The 12,395-nt window shown below is 41.0% G+C and overlaps 1 protein-coding gene across 8 annotated transcripts in view; it reads right to left on the reverse strand.

Moving 5' to 3' along the window:
- The window catches only part of Celf2 (CUGBP Elav-like family member 2), an 837,937-nt gene that overhangs the window by 73,632 nt on the left and 751,910 nt on the right, over window positions 1-12,395 (reverse strand). For all 8 annotated transcript variants that reach the window (XM_055593762.1, XM_055593759.1, XM_055593755.1 and 5 more), the window contains one exon: window positions 2,663-2,797. In XM_055593762.1, the coding sequence (XP_055449737.1) occupies window positions 2,663-2,797 (135 nt within the window). The remainder of the gene's footprint in view (window positions 1-2,662; window positions 2,798-12,395) is intronic.

Raw genomic sequence — 12,395 nt, forward strand, 5'->3', positions numbered from 1 at the left:
GCAGCTTTTAGGCCTCTGTGCTGCTGAGTAGCGTTCTGAGTCAGCATCTCTGAGGGGTGTCAGCAGAGTGCCTGTTACAGAGGAAGTCAACTGGCTGATGTGGCAGAGGAAGAGCTGGGGGTTGGGAGAGGCCTGCTTGACTAACTGTCTTCGTATTTATAGCTGAACTGTGTAAACCCAGAAAAAAGGTAAGTGGCCAACCATTCAACTGCACCTTCATTTATCATCATTAAACCGTCTAACTTAACAACTTTCTCAACATTTATATTCTGATTTTGGGTTTTTGTTTGTTTGTTTCTCTGTGTAGCCCTGGTTGTCCTGAACTCAGTAGACCATGTTGGCCTCCAGCTCACAGAGATCCACCTGTCTCTGCCTCCCAAGGCTGGGATTAAAGTCGTGTGCTACCATCTTAGCCTTATGTTCTGATTTTCTACTAAGAGTACATTTCAGAGCAGCCAAGCTTTTATTTCACTTTTTGTTTATTGTTATTTTTCAACAGCTGAGCTAGCAACCGACACTGAGTATCTTTCATTTGAAGTGTCACTAATGTGAGACATTTATTAATAGTTTATTGAAAACTGAAATTCTTCAATGAGAACAAAATAGTAGCATGAAAAAGAATTTTTTTTAATCAAATACAGTGAGTGATTTGGAGCTGGTCCCTGAAGCCAGGGGTCCCTCCATCCTACCAAGGAAAATGTACCCCTGTGCATCTTCGTATTTCAAAACAAATGGTTATGAATGACTATTTTCTTGTTTCCAATAGGGAATTCTCACCAGTTCACCAGAAATTACTTTTCTGTTTAAATGTGGGGGTGGTACTGTCTTCTTTACATTGAGTCCACCGTTTGCATAACATATTGAGGAGGCACCCATAACTTACTGTAGGAAAAGGCTGCTTCTGGGTCATATGTTGGTTAATCAACCCAACAGCAGATCAAATCAGCTAACTTCTCCTAATAACTCGTGGGTGGTCTGCTCTTTCCCGTGAAAACTAATGACACCTGAAGATAACCGTATGTGGTCATCTCCCCAGCATGGCACTTTATAGCTGCCTAAGCCAAGCCTAGGGAGGCAGGAAGCCAGCACTCAGCTTCACACTCACTGTCTCTAGCACCCATCAAGACAGTTAAGTGTGGGAGCAGCTAGTAACTGGTTATTAATATTGCCCTGCAAGAGAAGCAGGACAGACACACTTCAGTGCTGGCTGTCATCTAGGAATGGGGAAACAAAAAGACAGAGATAGGAAAATAAACTAAGGTCACAAATTCTGGGACAGGGAGCTAGAATGACTCAGTGACTATAAACGTCACTCTGCTTACTTTAAAGGCCTTCCCACCCTCCCTTTCTTTTTTGTCCTCTCCATGCTCTCTGCACTTCTTGTCTCAGGTGCTAAGTCTGTTATTTAAGGGTCACGCTCAGTATCTTCTGCAGCTGTTAGAGATCCAGCCTTTAAGTGAGGGTTAAATAACAAGTATTTCAGAACTGACAGGATGAATGAACTGTGTTTTGCACAGTGCTCTCCTCCCCCTCCCCCTTTAAATCAACTTCAGAGGAAAACACAGGAATCAAAAGTTGGTGACATTCTGCTCCTCCGGGTTCTCTTGACAGCCTCCATCTGGGAATTCTGGAGGCAGATGTGGGTGAAACTTTTGTTCTGGTTTTAATTCTAGTTTTGAATCTTTATGTCTAAGATAAAAAAAAAAAGCCAAAAAAGTTCCTCTCATGGTTTTGAAATTAGGTAAGAATGGTGAGACAGGTGAAAATTACCACTTTGACACTTAAGGCCTGGCTATTTCTTTCAATGTATGGTTTGGGTACCAGAGCTGGCCTAGAACTAGAGCTTGAGACCGAGCAAGGTTCTTTATTAACTCTGTGGAAACTGCACTGCAAAATGAAGATTTCTCTACAAACTGAAAAACACTTGACATATACACTTCCTCTTTGGAGTGACTTGGAAAAATGCAGGCAGACAACTGTTAATACATACTGTAAACCTTCTTGTACTTTAAGGAGGGGGGTGTGAGGTCCTGGTAACGGGGAGGCAGGTATGGAAAGCCACAGTGATCCCCACTGATCCTCATGGCTTTAAGCCACAGCCTTTGCTTCTATTGTGGGAAAAGAAGAGTCTATAGTTTTCTAAAGGTCAAGGCCTTTTATCCGTCACAGGACTGGACAGGGGACTAGAGATGCTTGAGGGGTGCAGGGCAGGACAGGTACGGTTTCTGAGGTACTGTCCACTGCACGAGTACCGACACTCTCTCTAGGTTGTATAGCTACATGAGGATCACATCTTCAACGCTCACTCATGCAAACAGACAAAAAAAAGAAAAGTATGGCCGAGTATCCATTTTCATCCCCCACCTTTCCTCCTTGTCTCCCAAATCTGCTCAATTTGAGGATGAAAAGGGGGTATAGAGCTAGGGCAGCCTTCCAGTGTTCCATGGGACCTGATCTAATATGGCACTCAGACCTTTTCACCTGAAAAAGTAAGAGATGATCATTTTGGTTACAGAGGAAAGTTCAGGTTGGATAACTTGATCACCTGGGATGTATTGCAAGCTAACCCCCCCGCTACATGTGATGCCTACATCTCCCTTGACTGTGACACAGAGTTCCAATTAGCACTTAAGGAGAAAGACTTTACAGAAAGCACATTCACCTCGACTCAGCCCGTCGGGTCCCCGGAGAATCCGGCATTCTTCTATCTGGCCAAATGGAGAAAACATCACTCTGATATCATTCTCATTACATTTCTTCGAAACCATTCCTATGAACAATTTTCGGTCTTCCACAGCTAAAAGATAAAAATAATGAAGAAAGGCCATGTCATCTTTCTTTTTTCCCCCTGTAATCCATGCTTCATTCCCAAATCAAACCAGGCTTGGTCATGTGAGAATGAATGCAGTCCTAAAGCTGACTGCACACCTGCACCTGCCCTCTTCCTCCTGCTCACCCCATCTGTTCTGACACCAAGAACAATTGATTTAGCTTCTAACTAGCCAGGCTGGTGACACTTGTAGCAGAAGTCGGTTTTACAGAAAAAAGTTGTTGTTCCTTGAGAATCATATCTGACAGCCCCTACCTGGGTTTAAAGGCATGCACCACCACACCCAGCTGATGAGAAACAGATTTTTAGTGCTCTCACTTTAATTTAAAATTTCTTTTTTTAAAAAAATATTTATTTATTTTATTACGTATACAGTGTTCTGCCTGCAGGTCAGAAGAGGACACCAGATCTCATTATCTCATTATAGACAGTTGTGAGCCACCATATGGTTGCTGGGAATTGAACTCAGGATCCCTGGTAGACTAATTTCATCCATTTGTAAAACTGATTTCCGAGTCCATAAAGAGGGGAGGCAACTTCCCTAGGGTCTTTCAGGAAATAAGAGGTCTAATGTGGACTTGAACCCACTTTCGTACCCCCGCCCAGAGTTCTGGTTTCTTTAGTGTTTCTTCCCAGCGAGAGGAAGTAGATGAGGCTTAAAAGGAGGAGGGATGGTCGTGACTAAGAGACTTCACTCTCTGTTTTATTGTTGTCCTTAACTTGAAATGTGATCCTGATAATCATCTAATGTTTTTCAGCTACTCTTTCGCTTCCTTTCCTTTCTCTTTCCTTAGCACTGCAGAGAAGGCAACCACACTACGTGCTTTGGTTAACTGAAGCACTGTGATGGAGGGTGCTAGAGCAGTGTGCAGAGTCCCCCTCTCTACACCCAGGGTACTTTCTAAGACAACTCAGAGAAGGTCTAGAGCTCTTTTCATGTCTCCCTACGAGAAAACGAGAAATAAAGCAGACTCTGGAGAGACTTGGAGTTGGAGTAGGGAAAACAAGGCACTTAACATTTATGGGACAAAGTCAGGAACACAGTGGTATATCTGAAGAAGGAAAAAAAATCTTATGATCAGAGAGAATGGGCTCAATGACTAAGTACAGTGACAGATTTAAAGGTCACTGGATAGGCTACTTATTTGGATAAAAAATTTCAAGTATTGTTCCTTTTATAGTTTTGGAACAAATGAAATGCCAGTGATTTACCATGAATTGGCAAACGCCTAGTGGTCCAGGGCATCAAGCTTCAGTGATCCCAATTCTCTTGACAAGGAGCCTTTATAGTCTCCCTAGCTGGGTACAGGCTATCTGTGGGCTTGCCCCTGAATACAGAGGTCTGTGGACAGCAAGCCCTGTGAGAATATGGCACCCCCTTGATGAGGCATGGGATAATGGATGGAGAAGGAAGGAAAAGACTACTAGTCACGAATTCTTACTATTTTCTGTTCAGGACTCCTATGCCTATTAAACTATGGCTGGCAGTGGTATGAGAATAAAAAAATCCTGTCATATTTCTTACCATGAAGAATATTGCTTTTAGTTTTTTAAGATAGAAGCAAATTTTAAAACTTTTGTTTGGTTTTTATTTTCACTGGTAAACTTGGAATTACAGCGTTTAGCTAAAACAATTTGTACATTTTGAGTTCCAGGGTGGTACTACAGTAAATTATACATGCAGATCCTGAGTAAGTTAAATATAGCCCCTCCCTCAAGATAAGTACTCTGAAAATGGAAATCATTTAAGAGGAAATCCTGACTTCCTGGGTGCCACTAAAAATTAACTCAGCCAGATATTAAGAAGGAAAGCAATTCTTCTTTAAAATACCATTAGCTAAAAAAGAAAAAAAACGGGGAGGAGACATCCATATGCTAGTAAAAATGTTAATTTCTTTTCTCTGTGTGAGGCTCATATCTAATCTTTAATCAGTAAGAATGTAGATTGTTTAACTCAATCTACCCTAAACGGAGTAGTCTGGGAGGTGCCTTAGACGAATAAAAAACAAAAAGTAAGCTCCCTTCTCTTTAGGGTAAAAGCACTTTCCCCAAGGATAACAATGAATTGAGTGGGGATGGAACTTTTACACCTGAAGTGCTGTACAGATGGGCTTCCTCCTTCCAAAAACCAAAACCAAACCAAACCAAGACAAACCCCCCAAACAAAAACAAACAAAAAACAACAAACAACAAAAAACCCCAAACCCAAAAAACAAACAAACAAAAAATAAAACAACCCCCCCCCCCAGACAAACAGCAATAGAACCAAAGGCCTTCCAGACCAGAGATCAATAAAAAAGTTCTTCCCATGGTATAATGGGGAAAGGGTTAATGTTTTGAGTAAAAGGGCAACTTCTTCCAGGTAGGGGTTAGAAACTCTTCATTTTAAAACATTCCTAACTGTAAGTCTGTGCTAACACCCTGGTATATAATCTGTCAAAGTCACACCTGGATTTGGGACTGCTTGAATTAATTAACAACTTTTCAATGTGTTGGTGCCAACATATGGCATTTAATTACTCCCTCCAAATCTGCCAGTGGTCTCACTTTGAATTTCAAAACTATTTTTCCATCTTCTAGTAAATCAGAAAGTGGCTGGGTGAAAATACTGAGCGATTCCTATTTTTAATGGTGGAAGGTTTTCACCTTCCCATAAAAACAGCTGTAATAACTTTGGCTTACTCTGAGCTTGACAAAAAGATAGAGGTTTCAGAGGCCTTGAGAAAAAAAGACAGGTTTTAAATAGCATTTCTGGATTGTAGGAACAAAGGTTCCCCCAACATGTTTCGAGGTAGGGAGGTTAAAAGAGAATGTGTTATATGTTATTTATATAGAGAATCTCCCTTGCAACAAGAAGCATCAACACATTCAACACTGGCTCTAGCCAATGAGAATCAAGCACAGCATCAGAGCTGAGCTCGTGCTTTAGTTATCACTCACTGGCCAATGAGGACTAGCTTCGGCCACTGCTTTTAAGTCTTGCACAGCTGGTACCTTCTACTTCATAGAAAGAGGACTGGGAACTGATTGAAAACTGAAAGCTGGATGCTAGAGAGAATATATGGTATACAGAATGGGAGAAAGTAACTATGCTTATGCTGGTTAATACAAGTACTCTTACCCATATCACCTTAAACACACTTCCCTTATTATCACTCAGTTTTCTACAGTAGAAAAATAACAAAAAAACTGAATTCTGTAGACACCCGAGCATTTTAAAGTATTATAATTAAACACTCCATCAATTATTACTTATCTGAAGTAGTAGTTTTTTTTTTTTAATTAATTTTTCCCTTTGGATAGCTGGCATAGTAGCACAGAAAACAAAATGGCAGCATGAATGAGACAGGATGCAGATTAAATTATAGCTTTGGAAGGGTGGGCTATAGAGAGCTATGAAAGTTTAGGACGCCCATTCAGTACAATCCAGCAGTACAGGGCTGATGTCCAAGCATTTAACATTTCTCACCTCACTAGAGATTCCCTATATCAGACTGTACATGGCTAATGATTCAAAGCGTGACTGTTTTGCTGGAATTCTCTTATCCATAACTAACTGATCTGTGATTAGCAGTCCTGGCTATAAAAACTTTTAGAATCTGAGCACAGAGATAATGAAGACAGGAACTGTCTAGCTGTGATGAGTCCTTTCTTGCTATACATAGATGTCAGCAAACTCAATAAAAGTGCAATTAGAGCTTGTTGTACTTCTTTCACTGCTACAGGAGCTGTTCAGAGTGTCTGAACTAAAGAAATCTTTGTGTTCTTTATGCTTCTGAAACTATGCTTACCTGTCAAAAATACCATGGCGAAACAAAAGGGCTGCAGCACTTAAATTTTGAGTGTTAAAAGTAGGCATTTCTTCTGATTCCAAAGTTAGGCCCAAAGGGAAACATGTAAGTTGTTCATATCTATGTAAGACAAAGTTCCATTTGAACTTTCTTACAACAAGAGTTCTTGAAATGTAATTGTAATTCTTCTCTCATGTTTTTGACTTTTCAAATCAAAAATTCAGAAAATGAAGGCAATAAGAGAACTCACTCTATAAGCAGGTTTGTGGATTTTCAGTGTTTGTGGATTCACAGATCTGTACTGTGGTGTGAACAGTCTAGGGCCACTTATGAACTGTGCTGCTAATTCAGCATCAGTGTAACCCAGCAAACTGAGTATTTCTGCTGTGCTCATTATGCTAACCTCTTCACTGTTCTTTGTTAAATTTCCCCCAATGGGCTCATGCATCTGAACACCTGGCACTTTGGGAGGAGCTGATAGAACTTTTAAGATGTGGAGGCTTTCTGGAGGTAGTATGTCATTGGAGGCGAGCTCTGAGAGTTTCTATATCCTCACCTCTATTTCAGTTCAATGTTTCCTCTGTGTGGTTGAGAGCTTGACATGTGATCTATTAGCTTCCTTTTCTGGCCTCCTGCCACCATGCCTTCCCTGACCTTATGGACTCTCCCTCTGAAACTACAAGCCCAAACAAACTCTTTTTTCCTTTGGTCAGTATATTTCTTTTCAGAGCAACATAAAAGTAACCAACACAGAAGTTGATATCAGAGAGTAGGGTTGTTTCCGAGAAGAAACGTGGAAGACTTTGGAGCTTTGGACTGGAAAAATAGTTAAAGGTAGTTAGCAGAACTTAATGGTATTTTGAAATGGGAGTATGAAAGCCACACGTACTGAGATTAGTGGAAATCAGGCTCGAGAACTTTCATAGGGGAATAAGGATTGTATTAGCAACAAACCTACAGACCATTTCTATGACGTTCTGGCAAAGAATCTGGCTGTTTTCTGCCTATGTTCTGAGAATTTATGCGAGGATAAATTAAAAAGAAATGGACTGCTGGGTGTTTAATCCCAGCATTTAGAAAGCACAAGCAGGGGTTGGAGAGATGGCTCAGTGGTTAAGAGCACTGTCTGCTCTTCCTAAAGACCCGGGTTCAATCCCCAGCACCCACATGGCAGATCACAACTGTCCAGTTCCAAGGGATTTGACACCTTCATGCTAATGCATATAAAATAAAAAAAAAAAAAAAAGAAAGCACAAACAGATAGACGTCTATGAGTTTGAGGCCAGCCTGGTCTATGTTCCAGGACAGCCAGGCTGCACAGAGGGACCTGTCTCCAGGGGTCCAACTAAAAAAAAAGTAATGGCCTAATTTCTTTGATAGAGAAAACTTCAAATCAGCATAATGTTGAATCCGTGGTAGAGCAGTTACTAATAACTTTTCTATAGGCTTACAATAAAAGAAGAGCAAATGGGGCAGAAAGACATTTAAAGTGGAGCTTTTGTCACCTCTAGGTTCATTTATCCTTCCCCCCTCTTTTCCAGTAGACTACCTATGTTTTATCCGATGTTTGGCTCTGAGTCAGTACATGTTTCAAACCATTGCTGGGTGGAGCAATGGAGGACAACTCTAGTAGGCTCCTGTCTCCATAAGAAGATCATTTGTACCAACCAAGGACAATGCATGGTCTGGACCTAGGTCCTCTACTTATAAATAGCTGATGGGCGTCTTAGGCTTCATGTGGGCCCACTAGTTGGAGGGGTGGGGTATATCTCTGACATGGACTATGTTGCCTGCTTTTTGGTCACCTCCCCCTGATGGGATTGCCCTACCAGGCAAGGAAGACAAACTCAGTCCTTGTGCGAATAGATGAGCTGGGGTGTCTGGGTATGAGGGCTCCCTCATTCTGAGGAATAGGGGAGAAGGGATGCAGCAGGGAAGGTAAAACTGGGAGGATAAGAGGGAGAGGCCTATGACCAAGATGTAAGTTGAATTAATTAATAAAAATATGAAAAAAAGACTAAAAATGTATAGGTTGGACAGAAACTGAACACTATGCAGCTTAGTATTTTAGCTAAGGCATGTGCTAAAAGAGAGACTGTGATTGCTTCTTCTTTTTTTTTTGTTTTGAGGCAGGGTTACTCTGTGTAGCCTTGGCTGTCCTGGACTCACACTGTGGAGCAGGCTGGCTGGCCTTGAACTGTTAGGGATCTGCTTGTCTCTGCCTCTCATTGTTAAGGTCATTGAAGGAGAGGCCTCCCACTCTGCACTGGAACAATAGGAAGGATGACCTTAGGAAAAGACTCCACCCAGCTAGATTCCAGTTTGTGAAAGAAGAAAGCCTAAGGGGTTGCTTCCTCATAGAAAGCAATTGCTCCAAACACAGAAAAGCTGCTGATAATGCAGTCAAATGGAACAAGAGTCTATTTTTTTCTTTTTTTAAAGATTTATTTATTTTGATGTGCATTGGTGTTTTGCCGGCATGTATGTCTGTGTGAAGGTGCCAGATTCCCCTGGACCTGGAGTTATAGATAGGTGTGAGCTGCCACGTGGGTGCTGGGAATTGAACTTGGGTCCTTGAGAAGAGCAGCCAGTGCTCTTAACCACTAATCCATTTCTTCAGTCCCACAAGAGTCCATTTTAAGATGGCAGTTAACTTGGCAGTTAATCCAGATGGTACTGGTTTTGAAGGCATGAAAGATTCAGGAGTGAGGGAGTCATGCATTTTTTTTCCATTGTTTTAGAGAGCAACTGAGGCTAGGCAGCATGTTGTGTTGGTATAATGTTCTTTTGAAATGTATACACTTTACCCTTGTTCACTCAAATGCTGATTTTTCTCCCCACTCTCTGGTTTCAATCCGGACATTGCATTGTGATACTTATTCTAAGCATCACCTGTCTCAACTTTGTGTAGACATGCCAAAATAAAGCAACTAGCCACAATGTTGAGCAATAGAAAGGAAGCAGGAAGAGAGGGAGGAGCCAGAGGACAGGAAGGTGGGAGGCAGAGGAGGAGGAGAGAAGGGCAGAGGAGAGCTGGGAGAACAGAGGCAGGAGAGAGATCTTGGAACAACGTGGAGAGATGGACTGGACCTAATATATCACTAACAGCAAGTATAATGTGGGAAATCTAAATGTTAGGAAACTATGAGGGCTTGGAGGTTTAGGTTTGAGTAACTATTGCCCAGCATTGTGTTCTAGGTTAATTAAATAAATCATAGTCTCTGTGTGGTGATTTGGTTATACAGCTATTTAGGATCAACAGCAGCGTTACTAAAAGATATTTAATAGTAAATTTTAACAGTCACCTACAATAACGTTGAAACGTTGGAGTCTCTGTGAGAAGGCCATAGCAGGCCATTACTTGAAGTTGTGAAAGTGAAGCCTGGTTGCAGTGAAGACTAAAAGATGTTGAAGGTGTCAGAGACATGAGGCATCTCCCAAACAGAACTGAATACACAGGAAAGAATCAGCTCAAAAAAAGAAATGTATGTTACAAGCACGCAGAAAAGCTGCAAAGTTCAGACATCTAAGCCCTTTTAAATTCCTGGACATGGAGCTACAGGCGTTGATATTTTCCTGCTGGGTTTTAGTGTTGTTTTGATCTAGTTTTTCCTTACTATGTCCCCATTTCTCCCTTTTGGAATTTTCTTTGTTTATGGTGGAAGTATGTAATTTACTTTTTGGTTTAAGAGGGGGAGGTCACAGTTAAGAGATTGCCTTCCGTCTCAAAACAGACTTTGAACTTCTGAAGAGTGTTGAAACTTTATGGACTACTAGGATTTCTGAAGTTGAGGACGAAATACATTTTACATCATGAGAAGGCCATGAACCTTTGAGGGCCAGGAATGGAGTATGGTGATGTGAGTAGAAATGTCCCCATAGGCTCATTCATTTGAATACTTGGTCCCAGTTGCAGCTTACTTTACCTGCTACCCTGTACAGTTTCCTCACAAGGGCCATTTTAAGGTGTTTTTATTGTAGGGGTAAGGATACCTAAATCCTCCTTGACTTTTGAGATAATGAAAAACTGGGGGCAAATAGTAAGGTCTATAGTAGAGTTAGACTTAAACCAAACACTGTGTCCAGAATTGACACTGGAGGGTAAAAGCAGCAAAACACCAGGAACTTTTGGCAGTATGGATTCATACATTTGACTATATACATGAATAATAAACAATACAAAGAAGAAAATATACAATATTTCAATACTTGGGTATTTCAGGCCCTATGTGCTCACCTCAAATATCTAATTCGTGTGTTTATAAATATAAACTAAAGCTAAAATAAGACAGACCTTTTCCCACAAATTTTCATTTATGACTTTTGTTCTGATCTAATTTAGAGATGTATGAGGCCGAAGGATAAGAAGATTTATATTGACAGGATTTTCCCACATGATTCACTGCCTCTCTTTGCCACTAAGGAGTAGAAGGGTATATGTTTCTTTCTGGGGCAGAAACATTTAAAGGAAGACATACTCAGCGAGGAATGCTACACAGCCCGAGTATCCCTCTGGGAGGTACTAACACTTTAATAAGTGTTCCGTCAGCCAGGTGGTGGTGGTGGTGTACACCTTTAATCCCAGAACTTGGGAGGCAGAGGCAGGCAGATCTCTGAGTCTGAGGCCAGCCTGGTCTATAGAACAAGTTCCAGGATAGCCATGTAACAAACATCTTATTTTGAGGCTCAGGAAGAAACAAAAAGCAACCCGTAAGGTAGTTACCACTGGTCCTATTCTATCAACGAGCTCATACAAATTTCCATGTTTGAGTGGCTATAATTAGTTATTAAGTCAGTAAAATGAATAAAGTTCCATGTTAGGGTCATATTCTTTTTCCTTTTTCAGTTTTACTGCTGTAATGCCACCCCCTAGCCAACTTTAGTTGTACATAGTAAATGATAAGTGAGTAACTAATGAAGGAAGGAAGGAAGCAATTTAATCAGAGTCTCACAACAAAGCAGTGGCAGATTTTTACAAGTCTCTTGTGATAAATGCTGAAACAGTATTGGGAAGGGGACTGGGCACTAAGGAAAGTGCAGGGCTGGGAAGGAAGGAGCAAAGCACCAGAGCCTCTTCAGAGGGCGGGTGAGTGTCAGAGTAAGCCTTGTCTCTGACACAAGTGCTGGCAACTCTTGGGACGTGGGAGTTTTCTTCAAAACTTTCCAGTTTGTGAAGAAGCCAGAAAATAGGATGCACAACAATTAGAGAAAAAACAACAACAACAACAACAACAACAACAAAAAACAAACCAAAACAAAAAAATCCCATGGAGAGGTTTAGAGCTCAATTGTAATTTACATTTGCCGATATATAGATCTCTAAGTGCATGGCTTCTGCCCTGATTACTAATTAATGAGGTGCAAAACTACCTGCTGGACGGAAACAATGCTGATTATGTCAGTCTGTGGGCTAGAAGAGCTCTGGAGTCCAGGAAGGTAGATACTTCTTTTTAATATACATTTCAGTAAATTAAAGGAACAAAACAGGGACAGGAGGCTTGTAGAGATGGAAGCAAAAATTTGATAAAAATGTGGACTATCAACTCTGAAGTGCCTTGAAGAGACAAATCCAATTTTATTATAGATCTCATCAAACACAATTTTTTTTTCCAGCAATTGTATGTTCTTGATCAGCAGACTGAATTCTGAATGGATTCTGATGCAAATGTACTGGTATAATTTAGAGAAGAATGTAATAAGACAGTCAAAGAGGAACACTGAGAGAGCGAAGAATGGTAGCCTGTTTCTCAATGGGCTACTTATTTCACTCATGT

Source organism: Psammomys obesus, unplaced genomic scaffold (assembly GCF_907164565.1).
Source record: "Psammomys obesus unplaced genomic scaffold, mPsaObe1.curated_primary_1811, whole genome shotgun sequence".
NCBI lineage: Eukaryota > Metazoa > Chordata > Mammalia > Rodentia > Muridae > Psammomys > Psammomys obesus.